At 43.3% G+C, this 24,333-nt stretch overlaps 1 protein-coding gene across 2 annotated transcripts in view; it reads right to left on the bottom strand.

The window, feature by feature from the left end:
- Positions 1–17,855: 17,855 nt before the first annotated feature.
- The window catches only part of LOC126184615 (galactose-1-phosphate uridylyltransferase), a 190,707-nt gene continuing 184,229 nt past the window's right edge, over positions 17,856–24,333 (bottom strand). For both annotated transcript variants that reach the window (XM_049927072.1, XM_049927071.1), the window contains 2 exons: positions 18,207–18,312; positions 17,856–18,134 (listed from right to left, as the gene is read on the bottom strand). In XM_049927072.1, coding sequence (XP_049783029.1) covers positions 18,038–18,134; positions 18,207–18,312 — 203 coding nt within the window. In that variant the 3' untranslated portion in view covers positions 17,856–18,037. The remainder of the gene's footprint in view (positions 18,135–18,206; positions 18,313–24,333) is intronic.

The raw sequence follows: 24,333 nt of genomic DNA, 5'->3' as shown, positions 1-24,333 counted from the left end.
CACGCGCAGACTGCAGCGCTGAGAGCATGAGCTGGAGAACTGAACAAGTTGCTGAAGGAAGGCTGCGCCATGCAGTTATGAAACAGCAGCTGAGCAGATAAATGCTGTCACGGTGGGCAATGCTGCAAGTGCTGCCGGATCTTCCTTATCACTACCCTCTTGGTCTGATGGTGCATGGGAGGGATGTCTCCAGCCATTACTGCATTCAGCAAGAAGACGTTGGTTGACTACATGGCCTGCTGCAACGCCCCGTCACCACTGGCGCAGCACAGCTGTAAGACCCTGAAGCAATACATTGTGTTGCCACAAGGATTCTGACAGACCTCATTGTGATGAATAGATGGCTATGACATGGTATCAAGCTCCATGATACACACAACTACCACTACCTACCCTTGCATGATCTGATATGTCACAGACAGCGAGAAACGCGCCAATGACCTCACTACCAATCAAGATTATCACCGAGATTTTTTTTCCTATGGCAATTTTTTTCACTCTGCCTTTAAAACCGCTGTTCCACTTTCTATCTCCTGATGGGCTTGCATTAGTGGGTAATCTTATGCAAACGTACAGACAACATCACAGACTGCGATCCTGTGATCTCTTCAATGTAAATGCTAACAATTTCAGAAGTGACGGTAGATCCTCTGACATGGTCATCATGTTAGTACAAATGTGAAGGGGCCGCATTTCCTTAATAAAAATTTCATGGTGCCATGCGAAAATGCTAGGGGTGAGCAACATATGAGCACCTACCAAATACTCATATGGACAAGCAGGGAACTATGAAATTAATGAAAGCAAGCTTCATTAGCTTCCCCTCCCCCTAGGGGAGGGAACTAATTCCTTCATCCACCAAATAGTTCACATTTGAATATTCTTCCACCGACACAGATTTAAGCAGGCGACCACTGTCCCTCAGCCAATTCCAGTTACAGTTGTCATAACTGGTGAACAGTTCCAACTGCTGTTATCGAAGTCACCAGCAGTTATCAACAAGTGCACTCTAAGACAAAAAAATGACACACCACTAAGAAAATATGCGAGTCGGACCGTTGTGATGCACATGCATAGACAAACAAAATGATTACAATTTCCAGCAAATTACTTGATTTATTCAAGAGAATGAGCTTCACAAATTGAGCAAGACAAAAACACATTGGTCTACCTCTGGCCCTTGTTCAAGCAATTACACGGCTTGGCATTGATTGACAGGGCTGTTGGACGTCCTCCTGAGGGATATCGTGACAAATTCTGTCCAATTATCGCGTTAAATTGTCAATATCCCGAAATGATTGGGGGGCCCTACCCATAATGCTTCAAACGTTTGCAATTTGGGGAGATCTGGCGGCCTTGCTGGCCAAGGTAGGGTTTGGCAAGTATGAAGAGAAGCTGTAAAAACTCTCGTCATGTGCAGGTGGGAATTATTTTACCGAGATGTTAACCCAGGGTGGTACGCCAAGAAGGGCAACAAAACGGGGCGCAGAATATCATCGAAGTACTGCTGTGCCGTAAGGGTGCCACAGGTGACAACCAAAGGGTCCTGCTATGAAATGGAATCACAACCCAGACCACCAGTCCAGATGTCAGTCTGAATCGCGGGCGAGAGTCAGCTTGGTATGCCACTGTTGTCTGAGGCGTCTCAAGACATGTCTTGGCTGGCCTTCGGGGCCCAGTTCGAAGTGGGACTCATCACTGAACACAACTATACCCCAGTCGATGAGATTACAGGCCGAATGTGTTCGACATCACTGCAGATGGGCTTGTTTATGTACAGAGGTCAATGGTAGTTGGTACAAGGGGTGCAGTGTGCTCAGTCCACTTTCTGTGATCCCCCTATTAAAGATCCTTGTTGTCACTGAAGCACCAGTTGCACATCAGATCGGTGATAATGATAAATCTGGGACTCTGAATGCCTCTCTGACGGTTGTTCTATTCTCACTTTCTGTTGTATCTTTAGGTCGACTGCTTCCTGGTTCACACATGCCATGGTTCACACATTCTTGCCAACATTGTTGAAAAGCGGCAGCTCTGCTATTGAAATGTTGAGCGATTCGCTGCTTACTCTAACTAGTCTGTTTGAGCCCGGCTATACATTCTCTCTCAAATGCAGACATCTGTGTATATTGTTGACACACCTGCCTGCGAGGCATTGTTACTGTCCAACTGAGTACACGGAACGAAGTTCTCAAAGACTTTATGTCCTGGTATCGACCTATCCCCTGTTCACCACCCCTTGCCAGCTGCACAGTGATACTGCCTGTCAGTGTCACACATTCATCCATTAACCGCAAAAGTTTAAAATTTTACTTTTTCTGTCGACACCTGTATGACTATCGATTTTGGACTAATTTGCCTAAATTCTTCATGGTGAGTCTTTTCTTTGTGTCATTACGCTACAAACGACGCCGAATGTTACCTGCCTGAACACAGAAAGTGTCACTAACGTCTGTCCAGGCTGGACAGCTATTATGTTAGTAGTTAATCATTGTTCACTGTGTTAGTTTAGAGCTTTTAAATCTGTGTCACGCCTTTTGTTCAAACTGAAGTTGAATATTACTGTGTACATTATTTATATGAATAATTGTAACTTGTTTAGCATTCTGCAGCCAACATCATTTTTGTTTTAGTACAGCATTGCCCAGTGACCAGACAGTTGCGTGTGCGAGCATTCCACCTCAACACAGCAGCTGTTTTCTGTGTAGGCCACCAAACGTAATTGGTGGTGGTGGTGGTGGTGGTGGTGGTGGTGATGATGATGTTGGTTTGTGGGGCGCTCAACATCGTGGCCATCAGCGCCCTTACAACTTCCATATCTTTCCATGTCCAGTCTCGGCACTTCCCAAATGATGATAAGACAATGAGGTCAACACAATCACCCAGTCCCTGGGCGGAGAAAATCCCCAACCCAGCCAGGAATCAAGCCCAGGGCCCTGTGATCCAGAGGCAGTAACGATAACCACTAGACTACGATCTGTGGACAAAGTATTTGGTGAATCCGACATAAACCTTTCTATAACTAAAAATTATGACGGAGAATACAAATAAATTTTAATACTAGCTGCTCTCTCAGCGTGTAGACTCAGCGACATGAGGCAATGGAGTTAGTTTGTGTTGGGAAGGGTCAACAAGTTTATTATTGTGACAGTGAAAGTTTTCTGTCTTTCCTATTGATTTCTAGAATATGTCAGTTCAGTAAGGACTCCATTCTGATAGGATTGAAAGTTCTGTACGTTGATGCCAGAGCTTCCTTCGTAGCTAATCACTTTCCTAACTTATCAGTTACTTTGCGGGCAAAACCACACACTTTCTCCAGGTTCTTGGAGAAGACCGGTGTGCCTCAGCTGTCACACATAACATTTGGGTCGTATCCAATCTAGGGCAGTAATTTCTGAGGGAGATGAACTACCTCAAGTTATGTTGGTGTAGACTGGAATTTTAAACAAGGACGTGAAAGGTCAGACTTGTGGTACTCTGCCTACACACACTCATAAACAAAATCATCCCTATGGGAACATTAGACCTTATAGTATTAGAATTAAATGAAACCAGTTTTAGATTTGAAGGACTCCCTATGGCCTGGGACAAAAAAAGTGGCTATTTCAAGAAGCAATGTTGCAGCAGCCCGTCTGATCTAATAGTTTTTGCTATAGAGTCACACAGGAACGACTGAAACAAATAATAACGTGAACAATACTCTCTCAATGCATAGCAGCACTGTTGAAATGATATTTAGATAACCAGACATTTAAATATGTCTCCTAAGCTACAACTATGGGTAGAAGTATCTAGTAGATAAAAGATGTCTTTAACTATCTCTTCGCTCAACTGAAAAATTTCTTCAGATTGCTTATATCCAGAAAACCTTTTTCAGAACCTTTTCCCGAATCTTCCGGTAAATATGAATGGTCTCCTATGGCTTTTTTTACTTTGTAAGGACCATAAACAAAAGGCAAAACTTTGCTGTTCTCTTCAAATCAAACCGGACCGTGAGCTGTTCCAAATAAGAACAAAGTCATCAGTTTAGAAGGGATGAGCTTCAACTTTGCTGGAATGACGTAGTGTATTACTTCTTTTTGTGTATTCAGATAAGAGATGTGTCAACCATCTCCTCCCGAGCCATATCAGACGGTTGTGGCAAATGTGTTATTTCTCCAATCAGTATTGTAACTTGAGTTCTGTATTTGCATTAGACAGAAGGATACTCTCTTGAATCCTAAAGCAACTTGTTAATTATGTTTTCAAACTGCAAGATGGGTTCCACCTACTTGGAATGTCATTCACGACACTGTATTGTGGTTAACTTTTCTACCTCTAGGGAAAACGGTACTACAGGGTTTCTGGCACCATGGTGCAAAAAAGTCCTGTGGATCGTGATGTTTCGTTGGTAAACCAGCGTGCGCCATTCCAGGAATGGAAGACAAATTGGAGGGAATGCCTTGGAATTTCCTGCGCTGCGGCAGTACTGTGCTCAGCTAAAGCGACAATTTCTACCATTAATGAAGGCTGAATAACACTGTTATTACGATTTCGTTGCCAACTCCGCTTCCTGGATACCTGTTATTCTTTGCGACCTCTGTTATCACTAGGGCTATCTGGTTCACCTGCGTGTACTGGTGACAAATTATTTTGTGCAGGTCAACTGTTAGGACATGAAGTGTTGTTAGATTTAGGTCATTTGTTATCAGAACACTGCACCTGCAGCACTCATAAGAGAAGAAAGACTGTTGCTAGTGGCGGAAGACTGGGCTCGAAACATGGTTAATGACTGGGGTGGGCTTAAAGAGTATCAGTGAAATGGGCGCCATACGCCGACATCTTAGGATGCAACAGGTGGAATTAAATGTATCATGCACCTGTTCAGAGACAGAGCAGAGCGACGTTCATGTCAGAAAGAGGTGCTCAAACCAAAACAGTATTTCCAGAGAGCAGGTTTACATTGAATACAGCTAGTATACTACTGGCCATTAAAATTGCTACACCACGAAGATGTGCTACAGACGCGAAATTTAACCGGCAGGAAGAAGATGCTGTGATATGCAAATGATTAGCTTTTCACAGCATTCACACAAGGTTGGCGCCGGTGGCGACACCTACAACGTGCTGACTTGAGGAAAGTTTCCAACCGATTTCTCATACACAAACAGCAGTTGACCGGCGTTGCCTGGTGAAACGTTGTGATGCCTCGTGTAAGGAGGAGAAACGCGTACCATCACGTTTCCGAATTTGATAAAGGTCGAACTGTAGCCTATCGCGATTGCGGTTTATCGTATCGCGACATTGCTGCTCGCGTTGGTCGATATCCAGTGACTGTTAGCGGAATAAAGAATCGGTGGGTTCAGGAGGGTAATACGGAACGCCGTGCTGGATCCCAACGGCCTCGTATCACTAGCAGTCGAGATGACAGACATCTTATCCGCATGGTTGTAATGGATCGTGCAGCCGCGTCTCGATCCCTGAGTCAACAGATGGGGACGTTTGCAAGACAACAACCATCTCCACGAACAGTTCGACGACGTTTACAGCAGCACGGACTATCAGCTCGGAGACCATGGCTGCGGTTACCCTTGACGCTGCATCACAGGCAGGAGCGCCTGCGATGGCGTACTCAACGACGAACCTGGGTGCACAAATGGCAAAACGTCATTTTTTCCGGCGAATCCAGGTTCTGGTTACAGCATAATGATGGTCGCATCCGAGTTTGGCGACGTCGCGGTGAACGCACATAGGAAGTGTGTATTCGTCATCGCCGTACTGGCGTATCACCCGGCGTGATGGTACGGGGTGCCATCCGTTACACGTCTTGTTCACATCTTGTTCGCATTGACGGCACTTTGAACAGTGGATTTTACATTTCAGATTTGTTACGACCTGTGGCTCTACCCTTCATTCGATCCCTAGCAAAACCCTACATTTCAGCAGGATAATGCACGACCGCTTGTTGCAGGTCCTCTACAGGCCTTTCTGGATACAGAAAATGTTCGACTGCTGCCCTGGCCAGCACATTCTCCAGATATCTCACCAACTGAAAACGTCTGGTCAATGGTGGCCAAGCAACTGGCTCGTCACAATATGCCAGTCACTACTCTTGATGAACTGTGTTATCGTGTTGAAGCTGCATGGGCAGCTGTACCTGTACACGTGATCCAAGCTCTGTTTGATTCAATGCCCAGGCGTATCAAGGCCGTTATTATGGCCAGAGGTGTTTGTTCTGGGTACTGATTTCTCAGGATCTATGCACCAAAATTGCGTGAAAATGTAATCACATGTGAGTTCTAGTATAATATATTTGTCCAATGAATACCCGTTTATCATCTGCATTTCTTCTTGGTGTAGCTATTTTAATGGCCAGTAGTGTATATGACAACATATTAGCTGTAGCCAGTTACTATGAGGAAGGAAAACTCAGAGAAGGAAGGCGTTTAGAATTGCAAGGTAGTGGGTTGTTGATCAATGGTTGTAAGTGTGATGTTACGCAAGCTACGTTTCATTTACTGGCCATAATGATGTGAGGTACTCTGTTGAATATACCACAGCTACATCTGTATTGGCCAGACAAACTTCTACAGATGTTGTGCAAATAGAACGTTACCATCGTGAATGATGCTTGGTAACCCAGCCTGCACCATTCATGGAGTCAGATGATAGCTGTGGTGGAACAGCGAATCACAGTAATACAATTGTTGCAGCATGTAAGGCAATATCAGGATAGCAGACATCAAGTAACTGTGTCCTTCAATGTCGCAATTCCTAATGTCATTGACTCTCATTTTTCTTGGCTTATCCTTTACGCATTTGAGACGATGGGTCATTCAGAAACCTGATGCAGCGACGATTCGAGTTCCCATGGCCTGAATTCCCTGAATGAGGTATGGAGAATAGATTGTTAGGTTCAGGATTAATATGGTAATTGTATAGTAGGTAGGAGTAACTGGTGTAGCGGTAACTGTATTCACTTATGGATTAAGGGGGGAAATATTCTTAGCAGGAAACCTGAGGGCTGGGTCTTCTCCTTGGAGTGGGGCAGTGTGACACACCTACCAGTTTTTAGCTAAAATAATAAGTTGGGAAAAAGCTGTCGTGACGCAATGCATTAACAGCAGCAGTTTGGTACCCACAAGTGTGGCGACATACGGTTCAGATTAACATATAAACATACAGGGATAGCAAGGAGAGGCTAGCCACAGTCAGTGGAAAACTGCACCGCACGGCGGTAACGACCATGCAGGCGGGTCGATGTCACCAAATCATGGCAAGTCACTTATTATGGACATTATAACTAGAGGCCAGGTTTTAGCGGAAACAAATGCGTATCGGAGCAATATAGATATGCCTCGGTTTCGAGGCAGAGCAAATTGTCTACTCGCCATAGTACAGCACCACCACCATGAAGCCAATGGCCACGCCAGGCATCAAGACGACTGGGCATCACCAGCAGCAGCTATAGATTCAGGACAAAGCTACAGCTGCCGCTAGCACAAAGTTCGTTACAGGAGTTGGCGCTACGATCGCACCAGCCCACCGCCCATACCTGCTGCCACCAGCAATGAATTCCTAATGAAACTTAGTGCCTCAGCATCAGCTACTGTCTGACGCTTGCCAGAAGCCAGCAAGTCAAAAACCTCACACAGACGTCTCCACGTGCTGCCGAGGTAAACATGTGTGGAGTCAAAGGCAAATGGGGGCTTCACAGCATTGAGGGAAGTAGATCGCTACTGACTTCGTGGTCATGGTCTGCAAAGGCCGCCGGCCTGCCATGTGCATTCCCTCAGCACCACGGGATGCCTACATAGCACCCATGGCAGAAGCCGTCGCCCAATGTCAGTGATGGTCAGAGACAACCGAATGTGGCATGTTCACCTCATTGGGCTGCGACACATTATGTATGGGAATTAAACACAGGAATTCTCTATGGTCAAAAGTGTTTCCATTGCGCCTTCCAGCCTATCATCACCACTCACTCACCCCCCTGAGTGAACTGCACTCTCCAGAGAGATATCAGAAGTGGGACTGTCAGCATATCCCTGATGTGTGATGTTGCAATGGGTGAAAGTACATGTGTCATAAAATTCAAGAGTACTACATCCTTCAATACTGCCAGCTCAACCACTGTAGTAGTAACTTAGTCTGACAAAACAATCCATCACATACACTGAACTGTTGCTATTTGCGGTATCGTTTACATTCCTTTTTGGTACTCTGTGCAGTCTGGTATTCCTCAAGGTCCTGACCCTGAGTTTTGTGTTACCGCCATCTTCCTGCTCAACCCAAATGCATTTCCATGTTTTTTCCATGGTTTGGGGATTATTTCACAGTCAAATTCACTGATTTTTAATGGCTACCTCATCAGTCTACTGGTTGGTTCTTTCACACCTGGTAACCACTTCAAAGCATCATGGTCTGTCATTACCTTGAACTTTCAATCGCTCAGGTAACACTGGAAGTATGTTACTCTGTACACCAAGCTAAGCATCTCTCTCTCTGTTGTAGGATAACTCCTTGCTGCTCTGTTGAATTGACTCAATGAAGGAAAAAACAAGGAAAAAATGGGAGTTTCCTAACCTTCAATCTCGTGAGTTAGAACACACCCAAGAAATTGATTTGATACATCATGTGATAATATGAATTCTTTCTGAATGTCTGGAAACACCAACACCACACTTGATGTTAACACCTTTTTCAATGTGACACACACTCATTTGCACTGCTCTGACCACATGAACTTAATACCCTTTTCCAAAAATTGTCTAAACAGTTGTGCTATATTCACAAATCCCCTCACAACAATTTTTAATTTGTGAGACTCATAAAAGATTCTAACTCCTTGGTTGTTCCTGGTGCCAGAAAATCTTGCACTGCTTGTATTAATGCAGGAACAGTCCCTCAAACCATTCTCTTTAATGTTATGTCCTAAATAGTGACTTCTTCCAGCGCTAAGTGACATTTTTCCGTGATTGGTGTGAAATGAGCAATTAGCAACCTCTTGTACATTTCCATCAGTTGTTGCCTATGCTACTGCATATTCCTTGAAAAGACGATTATGTCATCATGATACATCAGAAACTGATGTGATTTTAATCCTTTCATCACAAAAAATAACTGTTGGAATGTCTGAATGTCTATTGGCTATGGCATGATCCTATGTTAGACTTTTTGCATAAAGATCATGCTTATTAAAGTCGATTGACACACATCAGTATTTGTAGCCACACCCTTTTATTTAAAATTTTTATATGTTTTTGGGCATATACCTCTATAAATATGTAGATTAAGTAGAATTTAATCTTGTATGTTAAAAAAAATGGTTCAAATGGCTCTGAGCACTATGGGACTTAACTTCTGAGGTCATCAGTCCCCTAGAACTTAGAACTACTTAAACCTAACCAACCTAAGGACATCACACACATCCATGCCCGAGGCAGGATTCGAACCTGCGACCATAGCGGTCGCGTGGTTCCAGACTGTAGCGCCTAGAACTGCTTGGCCACCCCGGCTGGAAATCTTGTATGTAAAAGACAATATCAACAACAAAGACCTGGCAGGACACAGCCAGTAGCCACACCTCATGTTGACTGGCTTGGTGAAGTGAAGTCATTTCATTGTTCACTTTATTGTTTTTAGAACTGACTGTGATCCTAGGGTCTCCATGTGAACAGAAGCTTTATAAACCAGGAGGTGTACAGACTTTGCAGTACTGCAGGCCACAAACCCCTCACTGTGACTAGGAAAGGAATGCAAGGAATAAAAAAATATATAATTTGTTCTCATTTGTTTCACACTTATTCACTTTATTTAAGAAATAGTTACAACAATGTATTCTCTAAAGAACCAAGTTCTATGTGGGACAACCCTCTACTTTTTTGGAGGGAATGAAAGATAGAAGGGGTCAATTACAAGAACGAACATTGCAGCTGGGCCACCATCAGATCAATGATGGACCACGGTCTGTGCATTCCTGATCTAAACCATTATTGCATTCAAAATTCTGTAGAACTGTATGGCAGCTCCCTCTTCCAAAACACGTCAAAAGTGCATTGTTTACATGAAGTAGATATTCAGGTAAAAAGGTGTGCGAGGAACAGGTGTGTGACTATGTTCCATTAGAATTACACTGATGGTCCAATGATAACTTACACTAAGGAATGGAGCAATCACACAGACTTTCTGATCAAACTGTTTCCCTAGACAGGCAACTATTTTATATGATGTTCTGTTAACAAACATTAATATTCCGCATTTCCCTTTTTACTGGTGGGTCTGTGTCTCTCAACCTCTACTGGTCAATTGCATGTTACATAGGGTGTGGTGGTTTGGCAGGTCTTGTACCAAGCTCTTCCACAGGGATATGATTCCTATAAAAAGAGGTTGGGGTTGGGAGTGGCATAGGGATGGACTAGGATGTGGAGATAGGGGTGGGTGGTGGAACACAACTTTGCAAGGGGTGATGTATGATGTTCCTTATATCATGGCATGATGTTAGATAACCAAATCCCTGACAAAGAAGGTGGTTCAGTTTTCCAGTCTGGGTATTTGGTGTCAAGGGCAGGGGAGGGGGCACTCCTTTGTAGCTCGTTCTTGAGGAGGGGGGGGGGGATTTGGGGTGTGTGGGAATATGGGATGGGAAATCTGTTTGCTGACTAGCTCTAGGGGTCAGTGCCTATCTATGAAGGCCTTTGTGAGACACTCAGCATACTGGATGAGGGAGCTGCTACCACTACAGATACGCCATTCCCAGATGGTTAGGCTGTATGAAAGGGATGTTTTGGTGTGAAAAAGATCACAGCTGTCAAAATGCAGGTACTGTATGTGGCTGATGAGTTTAATGTGGGAAGAGGTATAGATAGAGGCCTCAGAGAGGAAGAGGTCAATGTCCAGGAACGTGGCATGCTATATCAAGAAGAACCATGTAAAGTGGATGGGAGAGGTGTTGCAGTTGTAGAGTAATGAGCATAGGGTTTTCCGACCCTGAGTCCAGATCATAAAGACATTATCAATTAACATGAACAAGATCAGGGGTTTGGGGTTTTGGGAGGCTAGGAAGGTTTCCTCTAGACAGCACACAAACAGGTTGGCAATGCTGGCGGCCATGGCAGTACTGCATATTTGTTTATATACATTCTCTTCAAAGGAGAAATAGTTGTGTATGAGGAATGATGTAGTGGGTTTGGACTCTGAAGGACATTGGGCGAGGTAGTGTTCGATAGCAGCAAGACCATGAGCATGAGGGATATTGTATAGGGAAGTAGCATCAATAGTGACTAGTACAAACATTGGAAGTAAAGGGGGTGGGGATGGTGAAGAGTTGGTGAAGGAAGTGGTTGCTATCTTTGATGTCAGAGACTGGATTTTGGGTAACAGGTTGGAGGTGTTGATCAATAAGAATCTAAATTCTTTCAGTGAGAGCACAATACCTAGGAACAATGGGCATCCAGGATTGTTGGGTTTGTGGATTTTGGGGAGCATGTAAAACATGGGTGTGCAGAGAGTGCCAGGCTGAGCAGGGAAATAGATTCAGGGGAGAGGTTCTGGGAAGAGCCTAAGTATTTAAGCAGGGATTGAAGGTTATGTTGAATTTCTGGGATGGAATCATTTTGGCTTAGTTTATAAGTGGAGGAGTAGACAATTGATGGAGACCTTCAGCCTGGTAGTCATGGTGATTCATGATGACAGCAGTGGAACCTTTGTCTGCAGGTGGGCTCATTAGGTCAGGACCTGTTTTGAGAATGTGTATGGCTGTCTTCTCTTCTGCTGAAAGGCTGGTGTTCTTGGGAATGGACGTGGGGAAGGATGGTGATGCCAAGTTGGAGGTAAAGAATTCTTGGAAGGTGACCAGTGGGTGGTTAGGTGGAAGAGGGGGCAATCATGGTTATATCATGGTATGAACTGGGAGAGGCAGGGTTCAGTGTTGGGATTAGGTTGGTGGCAAAGAAGTGTTTACATTGCAGTGCTTGGGAAAAGGAGAGAAGGTCTTTGAAACTTCTGTGGGCTGAGGGTCTTGCTGGAACAGTTAACAACACTGTTCTGGAACTGATTCAGCTCTGGACTTAATGGAATGTTTGAAGGGAGGTTTGGGGAATGTGCCAAGCTGAAAAGATCAGCTAGGGATGTCTAGGTGCTATAATGTGTTCATGAGGAGGTGCACTGTGGGTAGGATAGGGGTTGGATACTGGAAGGCCAAGGTGGCACTAGGATGTCAGCAGGCTGGTGATCCGAGTGATCTTCCATGTGCTGGAGTGCAAGGGATCAATTTCAGAGATGTATGTAGTAGAGAGTGCACAGTAGCATTATCTTGCAAAGGAAGCAAAGGTGGTTCTGGGATGCGTGTGCCATGGGGGGGGGGGGGGGGGGGGGAGGGGGGGGTACAAGACAGGACTGATGGAATCTTGAAAAGGTGAAGGTCACAGTTATAGGAGGGGGCAAGATCCAGAAACATGAATGTTTATTCACTCACGCTCATAAATTAAGGATAATGCTGATACATGGTGAAACAATTCTCTGGTGGGCAGTTTGCAGGTTTAAATCACCTCGGGGTGTGACCATGTGGTGCATTTGACCTGCAGTCATCCCACGGTGGCACTGTCAGCAGTCCACATATGCAGAGGTGTATTGCTGCATGTCAGAGTACAGTGCAGCAAGTAAGTGTTCAGAGGTTTTCAGACGTGATAATGGTGACTGTGTGTTGAAAATATCTCAAAGAACACATATTGATGACGTTATGAGGGGTAGAATACTAGGGCGACTGGAGGCTGGTCAAACACAGCAGGTTGTAGCACGGGCCCTCCGTGTGCCACAAAGTGTGTTCAGGGTGTCTACGTGGACAAGAAAAAAAAATTCCCGGATTTTTCCCGGATTTCCCGGTTAAAAACACAATTTCTCCCGGATGAAATTACGTATAAAGCGGGTGAAAATACATCCGTGTTAAGTAACAGTATACTTTCCCTCGGAGCTGTAAAACCTATCAGTCCTTTGAATCTTAAAGGTCTTATACCGGCGGAGGACGTCCCAGCACTTTAGGAAACGAAATCCAGGAAAAACAATGCGTTTGGAAAGTTGTTTGATGCGAGACAATATGCACAGAGTTTATTTTCGTATTGCGAAAGTATATACACAAATTACAGCACTGTAGCTTCCGAAACTCTAAAATAGAGATTGCGTTGAGCGATGCACTTTTGTCAGCCAGTCATAGCTCATGTCACGTGACCTCGCTAGCGAATGACGGCAGTTATTCAGAGCACGAGGCCTACGAGAAAGACGCCGCGGCGCGTACGTTACGAAGGTAGGCCGAGCTCGCTCAATTCAGCAAAGTGCGTTTCTACACCGGTTAACTCGTAAGCAGATGTGTATGTACGAACGAGAATTGCATCCTCTATTGGCATCCACTGTTATTAGTCCTACAATGATAGGAAGTCCGTAGGCCTACTAACAGGCTCTAATTTGGCAATTAAAATCGTGCCAAAATGATTATCAGTTGCTTAGAAAAGTCGAAGTGTTCTGGCATGAAGGGACTTGTGACATTGCTCAGTAACACATTATGCACATTTTTTTGAAGGTCAATGGAACTTTTTGCCATCGATTGCATAATTTTTTATCTATGAAAGAACAACATTAAATATGAAAACTAGCTTGAAGCTCGGTCTTTTTTTAGCGTGTGTTACACGTTAAGTCATATCAAATACAAATGTGCCGGTAAAATTTTAAATAGTGGCATAAATGACTTATCTTCTCGGCCCGACATTTTTCAAATGGCTGATCCTCAAAGTGTTACGTTTTGAATGAGAGTTATAACGCCCTGTGATCTAAGAACTGCACTGCACATTCTCACACGTAACATAAATCATCTTGCGTGGAAATTTACTTCGAAAGTAACGCATCTCAAGCCACTATTCGTAATATTTTCTGGTGATCTGTTAGAAATGTAAACAATTGTGACGTCACACACATCGAATGCATGTTAGTTGTTACGGACGTACTGCATAATCTTCAACCTAAATCCTTTGACACTATTTACCCATTTTCTATGCAACTAAACTTTTATTTTGGTGTTATTCTCTGATTTGTGTTTCATTGCTGCAATATTATTTAGCAGCAGTGGACTAAAGTTCTTTGTCAGCGTATCAGATCTTACACGTCACACCTACAAAACTTTAACTGAAATCTAAAACAACGAAAAATCCCGGAATTCTAAAAAATTCCCGGGTTTTTCCCGGATTTGTCCCGGATGAAAAAATTCCCGGGTTTTTCCCGGAATTCCCGGGCCGTATACACCCTGTGTGTTCTCAAGATTATGGCAACGACTCCAGCAGACAGGAAACGAGTCCAGGCGCTACAGTATGGAACGTCCACAGTGTACAACACCACAAGAAGACCGATATCTCACCATCACTTCCCACAGACAGCTGCGGAGTACTGCAGGTAGCCTTACTCGGGACCTTACCACAGCCACTGGAACAGTTGTCTCCAGACACACAGTCTACAGATGACTGAACAGACATGGTTTATTTACTCGGAGACCTGCAAGGTGCATTACACTGACCTTTGGTCATAGGAGAGCCCGTAAAGCACAGATGAGTCCAGGTATAGTCTGAACAGTGATTCTTGCCTGGTTTTCATCTGGCATGAATCAGGAACCAGATACCAACCCCTTAATGTCTTTTAAAGGGACCTGTATGGAGGGCGTGGTTTAATGATATGGAGTGGGATTATGATTGCTGCACATACACCCCTGCATGTCTTTGACAGAGGAACTGTAACAAGTCGGGTGTATCCGGACATCATTTTGCACCAGTATGTCCGCCTTTTCAGGGATGCAGTGGGTCCCACCTTCCTCCTGACGGATGATAACGCATGGCCCCACCGAGCTGCCATCGTGGAGGAGTACCTTGAAACAAAAGATATCAGGCGAATGGAGTGGCCTGGCAGTTCTCCAGACCTCAACCCCATTGAGCATGTCTGGGATGCTCTCGGTCAACACATTGCTGCACATCTTCAAACCCCTACGACATTTCAGAAGCTCCGACAGGCAATGGTGCAAGAATGGGAGGCTGTACCCCAGGAGCTGCTTGACCACCTGATCCAGAGTATGCCAACCCATTGTACGGCCTGTGTACGTGTGCATGGTGATCATATCCCATATTGATGTGGGGGTACATGCGCAGGAAACAGTGGCATTTTGTAGTCCATGTTTTGGGACAGTTTTCTCAACTTATCACCTATACCAAGGACATACAGATCTGTGTTGTGTGTGTTCCCTATGTGCCTGTGGTATTAGTGCAAATTTTGTGTAGTGCCAAGTTGTGTGGCACCAAATTCTGCAGTTATCCTTAATTTATGAGCATGAGTCTACTAGGGGCGTTGGGGGGCAGGACGGGGGGGTGGGGTGGGGGGGGGGAGGTGAGGATTACATAGTTCAGGCAGCATTTGAAGACAAGAATGTGGGACTTGATTTCAGTAAGAAAAGGGATACTTTTCTGAATGGGCACAGAAATTCCAATCCCCACTTAAAGCCTTAGGCCCCTCCCACAACCTCTTCCTTAAATCCATTTCCCTCCTCACCCTGTCACACCCACCTTCTACATGCTCCCCAAAATCCACAAACCCAACAATCCTAATGTCCCATTGTAGCTGGTTATTGTGCTCCCAATGAAAGAATTTTCTTCCTTACTGACCAACACCTCCAACTTGTTGCCCAAAACTAGTCTCCCACATCAAAGATACTAACCACTTCCTTCACTGACTCAACTGTCCCCTCACCTATACCTCCCAGATCCCTACTCTTCACTGTTAATGCCACTCCCCTATACATCAACATCCCTCATGCCTGTGGTCTTGTGGCTATTAAACATTACCCCTCCCAATGTTCTTCAGACTCCAAACTCACTATCTCATTCCTCATACAACTCACTAGTTATATACTCAAACTATTTGTTCTCTGAAGGGAAGGTATACAAACAATTCCTTTGACACTGTCATGGTGGTCATCTGCATGGCACCCTCTTATGCCAACAAGTTTATGGGCTGTCTAGAGGAAACCTCCTTCAACTCTCGAAAACCCCAAACCCCTAATCTGGTTCTGGTTCACTGATGACATCTTCATGATCTGGACTCAGGGCTAGGACACCATATGTTCATTCCTTTACAATCTCAACACCTTGTCTCTCATTCAATTCACTTGGTTCTTCTCCATCTAGTGTGCCACCTTTCTAGACATTGACCTCCTCGTTCCTGTGGGCTCGATCCACACATCTGTCCCCATCAAAACCACCAACCAACAACATGACCTGCGTATCAACAGTTGCCATCCCTTGAACACAAAAATGTCCCTTCCACATAGCCTTGACACCCTGGGATAGCATATCTGCAATGATGGCGGTTTCCTTGCCCAGTAAGCTGAGGGTCTCACAAAGGCCTTCACACAGAAGCACTATCCCCAAGACCTAGTCTGCAAATAGATTTCCCATTCCATACCTCCACATACCACAAATCCTCCCACCGCCTGCAAGAACCAACTATACAAGTGCCTCCCTCATCATCCAGTACCATCCTAGACTGGAGAAACTGAACTTTTTTCACCCTTTGTGAGGGATCTGATTATCTGTCATTATCCTGTGATATGAGGAACATTCTAACCAAGATCCTTGCTAACCCTCCTGAAGAGGTGTTCTGTTGCCAACCCAATCTACGCATCCTATTCCATCCCTATGCCACTCACAATCCCAACCCCTTGTCACAGGAATCATACCTCTATGGAAGACATTGATGCAACATCTGTCAATACACCCACACAACACTTCCTATTCCAGTCCTGACACAGGCTTATCCCCTACCATCAGAGGCCAGGCCACCTGTGAAAGCAGCGATATCGTATACCAGCTCTGCTGCAATGTCCGCCTGCTTTTTTGGGTGGTAACATGCTCACCTCCCACACAAGCGTGCCTGGGTTCAATTCCCAGCCAGGCTGGAGATTTTCTCCTCTCGGGCACTGGGTGTTGTGTTGTCCTCATCATCATTTCATCCTCATCACTGGCACACAAGTCAGCCAATGTGGCGTCGACTGAAATAAGTCTTGCATTTGGCGGCCGAACTTCCCCAGATCGGGCCTCCTGACCAACGATGCCATACGCTTATTTCCATTTTTCTGCTGCAATCGCTGCTCAGTTTCTTATATTGGTATGACAACCAATAAGCTATCCACCAAGATGAATGGCCACTGCCAAACTGTAACAAAGAGTAAAGTGGACCAACGTGTATCACAACACACATTGAACATAACATGCTTCATTTCAATGGTTGCTTCCAAACCTGGGCCATCTGGATTCTCCCATCCATCACCAGCTTTTCTAAACTGTGCAGATGGGAGTTATAGACACAACACATTGCTCACTCACAAAATCATCCCAATCTCAACCTCCTACAGTCTTTACACCCTCCACACAACAGTCTCTGTCCTATCACCTCCTCCCAGCTCGCATCCCCACCCTCACTGTGCACTGCTCTCTGCCAATGCACCTACTGATCTTTTGCCCCATTTCTGCTCCTCTCCTTTCCACTCTTTTTTCCTTCCCTCCCTTCCTCACAGCCTCCCAACGTGGCACAGGGTTGCCTTGTCTGCCACCTCTATCTTCTGCACACACTGCCAGGCAGCCCTGTTTCCCATTCCCCCACCTATACCCTGCTAGCCCTCCCCCTTCCCTACTCCACTATGGATTGTTGCTCTCACTCAACAGATTTAGTTTCAATCTGGCCTGAACAGCCAGTCTTTGTGTGTGTGTGTGTGTGTGTGTGTGTGTGTGTGTGTGTGTGTGTGTGTGTGTGTGTGGGCGCGCGCGCACATGCTGCATATAAAACATGGGGGATGAGATAATACATTAAATTTTATTAACAACACGTTCACTATACATTTATTGCTAAATAATACACCTTTGTAAACAATCTTTTACAAATAACATCTCAAGTAAACGATTTTGTGGATAAAGCAACAAGTTTGGCAAATAAATTTCTGATGAGCTTGTATGTTACAAGTACATTCCTGCTGAAATCATTGTTGTTTGTAATGTATTTCTGACAAATTTCTTAGTCTTTCTGCAGCCTGCTCCGGAGTTAAATCACGTTGGCACTGTGCCAGCATTTCGTATCTGGAATCATACAGAACAATTTATATAAAAATGTCTAATTCAGTTGCAAAAAACATTAACACAATTACTCACCCAACCATAAATTTTTTTACAGTTGCTGATCGAAGGAGGGGAGGATAATAAATCCCATGGAACAGCCAATGATCACCATCATCTTTATATGGGCCAGTAGGAGCTCCTTAAACAGAAAAAGTAAGAAAAGTAATAGCACAACTACTCAAACGTCTTCTCTTCACATAAAAGTATGTGCCAGTGTAATACAGTAAACCATCTTTTCAACAAATCTCTGGGAACGCAAATATTTTTTCCTTAGAGTCTTTGTCAAAGTACATGGAAGGAGTGACCCAGAATCGTAATTCAAGCATATTTAAGTGATGTAAGTGCTATTTAATTCCAAAATTACCACCATGTTGTGCCAAAAATTTAAATACTATATATATATATATATATATATATATATCCTTTTTTTATATACCAAGAAGTATTGTTTTTTCGTCCTAGCATACAATAGTCAAAGAAGTTGTTGCTCCAGCTGGTTATAATTGATTCATCTGCATTAAGAGAGTAAAAAAAGTTCCAGACAGTACCAATTCTTTGGGCAACAGCAAAATTTGATGCAACGCCCTCTTTTCTTCTTCTTCTTCATCGCTGCCACCTCCTACCTGTGTTCCCTCATAGGCATTTCACTAGCCCCACTCTCAGTTATGGAAGTCAGAGTGTCATCAACACAAAAAACAATGTCCTAGAGTCAACACAAAAAACAATGTCCTAGAATGTTGTATTTTCAGAAATATCAGTTTTGCTACTACAGTCTTCTTCCGGAAGTATCTTCAATGGCAATTGATGTACCAGATGTGCCTTTGCGAAACTATTTAACACAGTATGTTGTGTTAGGGTACAAAATTCCAGACGGTAAAAAACATATGCATAGTTTGCACAGTAATGAGCCTTATCAGTTTCATCTTCTCAAAGAATAAAGTTGACCTCTACATGGCTGCTACTCTATATTTGGCATTAACGGAGTGAATTATGCCTAGGTCCAGCAGCTGCAGATTACTTGTGCAGTTTGGAGGAACAACACAACATTTACATTCCTCAGAAATTTTGTTTTCCTGGGATGTAAAGGTGATACGTCAATCATAAGTACATTTTTCCTTCCTGCTGTGTCCATCTTGGCATCTAAATGGCTGAAAAGTCAAAGATTTCTGTCATCCTCAGGGACTTCTGTTTTAAGTACAAAGTAGTGTTTTTGTGTTCTGGAAACACCTAGAAATTAATAGTGGGGGCAGCTTTTCACTTCTCTCACTATTTACCTCCGTGACATTCTTCTCCCTTAATAGAACACGATTTTGCAGGAAGAAAATGATAAAAGACACTAGCGTCATAAGCCTGAAAATTTATCTGTTAATATAAAGTAATGTTCTCCCAATAGCTTACACTTTCAATGACTAGACCCTCACTTTCTCCACTTACATTTTGAAACAACAGATTATGATGTTTTTTAAAAAGATTCAACCACCTGTTTGATGCACTGAAATTTTCAATGATGATCTTCAAAGTGATTTCAACTCAAGGGATTGCTTCCTCTCCTGGAGAAACATTAATGGTCACTGGACATTAGTCCTATGTATGGCAGCACTGGTGGATCCCACGTTCTTGTCGTGTTGTCACATCCTCTTCAGTATGACGAGTTTCCCATTGCATCTTTGCAGTCATCAAGTGAGTCTTCAGTTTTCTTGAATAAGATGCCTTTGTTGTCAACCTTTGCCTTACGACTGTAGTAGGACTTCAGACGGAGGACATGGACAATGTCTCTGCATTTTTGTCTTCTGGATTAAGCGTCATAATTTTTAACTTTGCACATGATGTCTGACAAACAATGAAGTTCCACCAAAGGGTTTCTTGAAAGGCAGTCAATGTCTCTGTGTTTGAGCTCATTTTTAAATATCACTGTGATGACGAACTCCAGAAGCCTCAGTGCCAATCTCACCAGTTAACAGAATGGATTCTCCCAACATACTTTTCCCCATCACCATACAAAGATACCACGCACTTGCCTAGCTGCCGAATCCATGAAAACTAAGTGAGGCAACCATCTATGGAGGTGAGGCCACTACCCAATGGAGCCTTTCGGCTAATCAGCACATCATAACAGTGAACTGTTTGTTGGATAAATACAGCTGGAACTTGATAATGGCCTGACAAACTGCCAGGCACTCTTCCTCAGTTGTACAGTAGTCCATCTTGGACTTGGAAAGTACTCTCGAAGCATAAGCTACAACTTTTTAGCATCTTTGTGAACAGCATCTACTTCACAACAGAAGTGCTGCCTTGCAGTCTTTGTCACTGAATGCTGGGACTGAAGATTATTTTAGTGCATCCTTAAGAGCAACAAAAGCTCATTTCTGTGCCTCACTAGAGGAAAATTTGGCACATCCCTGCAGTACTTCTTGTAAAGGGCGTGCTTTGGTACAGAAATCCTTTATGAATGAGTAGACGTACAAGCACATTCCAAAAAAAAGCTTCTCACAACGAAAGAGTGCTGCCAAGTTGGAAAACTGTGCACTTTTTTTCCTCGGGATTGAGGTGGACTAATTGTCATTTATTAGATGACCCAAGATTTTTATTTATTGGGTGACAAAGAGCTTTTACAGGTTCATGCAGGGTCCTGCAGTCCGAACACACTTCAGCAGGCTGTAAGGCGACTTACATATTCACCAAGCATCTTTGAAAAAATGACATTCAGATAGCAAAGACACGCCGTCCATTTAATTCGTTCAAGAGATTTGTCCACCAAACATTTCAAGGTGGCTGGCACCATACCTAATGCAAACAGCATAACTTAGAACTTGTAAGAGAGCATCAGGAGTTATGAAGGCAATCTTTTCCCAGTCAGTTTCATCAGTATCGACTTACCAGTTGACTGCCTGCATGTGCATAGTTGAGAAATGTCTTGCTCCTTTCAAGCAGCCTACGGTGTTATCAAAGCACGGCAATTGGTAGACTTTTTCATGATTTTTTTCAGTTGCCAGTATTTGATGAAGACACGCTATGTGCCATCCTCTTTCTTCATGAGGGCCACAGGAGAGCACCAAGGGCATGGAAAGTTCAACGATGTCATCTTGCAGCATCTGCCACAATTCTTCCCAGACTATCCGTCATTCAGCAGTGATACCCTATACATGTGCCGGTTAATTGGTTGATGATATTCAATGTGGATGCATTATTTTATGATGGGCCACTTAGTATCTCTTTTCTGAAGTCCAGATATGAAAGCATCCACAAATTGGTGCACAGCCACTAATGCTAGCTGAAGTTGTACAGTGGTCAAGCAGTTTGATAGTATCTTCCTCCTCTGCATTGTTTGCAGTGATAGTGGAGCACAATTCTTCATTGGTGAAATGAAGTTGTCTTTCCTGACTGATCCAACTGTTCCTACGCACATAGCTTTACGTGCGAGTTTTGGCCACTTGTGAGATTTAGTGATCCAAAGTTCTGGATCACCTAGGTACTTGTGATTGGTGCAGGCAAGTAGATTTCTTTCACAAGCCTGAGTAGCTTTTTGCAATCGACAAAACTTTACAGTTCAGCTGAGCATCTACATTGACGACTACGGAACTCATCTTATTGATGATGGTGGGATAACAAACATCTTTAAAAGCAAAAAACTGTCCAGAGCAGTATTTCGTGTGTGCTTGTTGAAATAGCTTCGACAATCTGGCACATTTATTTTCCACAATCGATGACTACCTGTGATGCCTTTAAGAAGTTCCATCTGTGAATAAAAGGATTGCTCCGAGTTGACTAGCACCTGGACAGATTGGCCATCGATGATGATAACGAGATTTCTTAAGATTTTGGAGACTGTCGTGCATGGAGGGTTTCCATCTGTGATAGCTTCACCTCCATAGATGGTCGTCTCACATAGTTTTCCCATATTGGCAGCTATGTAAGTGGATGGAACATCTGCAGGGCTATAGGAAATAGCATGTTGGGGAGCGAACTTGTTCAGGGTATGGTGATGGGCTATGACCCGCATTTCGACTATTATCATCTCCAGGTGACTGGCATTAATAAAATGATTGTGACGGTTGATGTCGTAGATGTAACAGTCGTAAGAAACTTTACTTACAAGAAACTTTACTTACAATGTGTCCAGGACATCCACAGTAGGAACATAATGGTGTGATGTTCTCTGTCCACCAACATCTGTTCATTTTCGGGGCAATATACTTAGTGGGGGAATTGATTGTAACTGCACAGATAGGTGCTAGGTTGTCACTTGACAGCTGCATCAGAAGCCCATGTTCATTTTCATGAAGCATTCAACTGTTTGGGGAGTGTGTGTGTTTGGAGCTTACGAGCACTCAACGGCAAGGTTATCAGCAAACTGTTGAGGGAGATTGGTGCTAAGCATATGCTTCAACATTCTCTATTACCTACTGATGTATCAGGTCAACATTCATGGCTGCTATATCTTGCTTACTTGGTCCAATGGTTGTGGCTGCAATAAAATGCTTTCACTCTTCTCTTACAAGCTAGTGAACAAGAGAGGCGAAGTCATGGTGGTCTTCCACTACACTTGATGAATTCCTCAGTTCTTGTGACGTCCTTCACCAGAATATCTTGGCAGATGTCTCTGCTACTCCTTTCATCAAGTGTGAGATTTTCTCAGTTTCTGTCACATTTGGATTCACAATGTGGCAGAGGGCTGAAACATTTTATATATAGGATTGCATCTCTTCCCCAAGATGTTGGGTCCTGTTCTTCAATTCTTCTTCTGTTATGCGGCCTTGCTGCTGATTGTCAACAAATATTTTCTTCAGTTCAGTCTGGAATTTATCCTAGCTGTTGAGATTCTTACAGCTGTTCTTAAACCCCTGCTGGGCTGCGCCATCCAGGTACACATTTGTTGAACACATAATGTCATCTCACCTGTTAGAATCTGCAACTCAGTCGACTTCTTTCAGCCATTTCACTGGATCCTCACAAGCATCTGAAGAAAACAATGAAGCAGCTGACTTACTGTTGTTCTGGAACCCATTGGTCTTCTGAATATACTCAACATGTAAATGATGTACTGCTTGTGTTATGGTGGGTGATAACTTTTACATTACCTAATTGGAGCCACAGTGATATAGATGTTTTGAAGTACTTAGTGGCTCCAACAGTGTCATGTCATAACTGGAATGAAGTAAAAATCTGAAAGCAGTGTTTTCAATTTAAGTACAGTCCTTAGCACTGAAAGCTCTTTTATCATGAACACTAGTGTACAGCCAGAATAGAACAGAACTGAATTCCTGGACGGAGTGCTGTTATTTAGACAATCATCGAATATTGCAGAACATATAAATCTTAAAAATATAAGAAACTTCTAGAACCTTCCAGAAATGGTTAAAATTAAATAACAAATAATTGCTTGTGGCTGGATTTGAACTGCTGACCTACAGCACCACAGCCAGTGACACACACTGCTACACGTCCATGCCGCATGCAGTACAGCTCACAGCAATATTGAATGAAGATGTTATACACGAGAACAGGAATATCTAAATGGCATGGAAGTAAATCAAATTAACTTTCAATGTTTCCCCAGGAAATAGCATTACATATGGTGTTTCATTTGAGAGTTTAGCCATAATGGCTTTAGCATGAGTTAGTCCGTTAGTACATGTTTCATAGATCATTTGAACCATCTTTTTTATTGAAAGTTCACAGGTTATGTATACATTATTAGTTTTAAGATTAATGAACATATTAATTTTCAGTATTACTGGGGAAATAGGTTTTTAATTTTTTTCCTGCCTACCAGTTTTAAACAAAAGTTCATTCACAGAATAGATGAAGTTGTCGAATAGAAATGGATTCAGTTTAGGTTGAAAGCGTTCTGCGCAATCTGCCAAATATTTTATGTTACTACACCAAAATCAAGTAATCAACTAAAGAAATTACGGTGATATGCAGTAAACAACATTTAGGCTGAAGTGTGATATTCTGTACTGGTTCTACCCATTTCAACTAGTAACAAATAGTCATCAACTCACTAATACTGGTGTCAACATATCCATGTTCCCTAATCATAATACTTGCTGTTCCACATGTATTCTTCATTCTAGTAACTCAGGAAATGAATAAATGTGTTAATCTTTATGTAGGAAATTGTGGATAGGTTGTCATAGATTATTGCTTGGGAGGCAAA

The sequence above is a fragment of the Schistocerca cancellata genome, chromosome 4 (genome assembly GCF_023864275.1).
Source record: "Schistocerca cancellata isolate TAMUIC-IGC-003103 chromosome 4, iqSchCanc2.1, whole genome shotgun sequence".
Lineage (NCBI taxonomy): Eukaryota > Metazoa > Arthropoda > Insecta > Orthoptera > Acrididae > Schistocerca > Schistocerca cancellata.
This window is presented reverse-complemented; position numbering and strand designations above follow the sequence as displayed.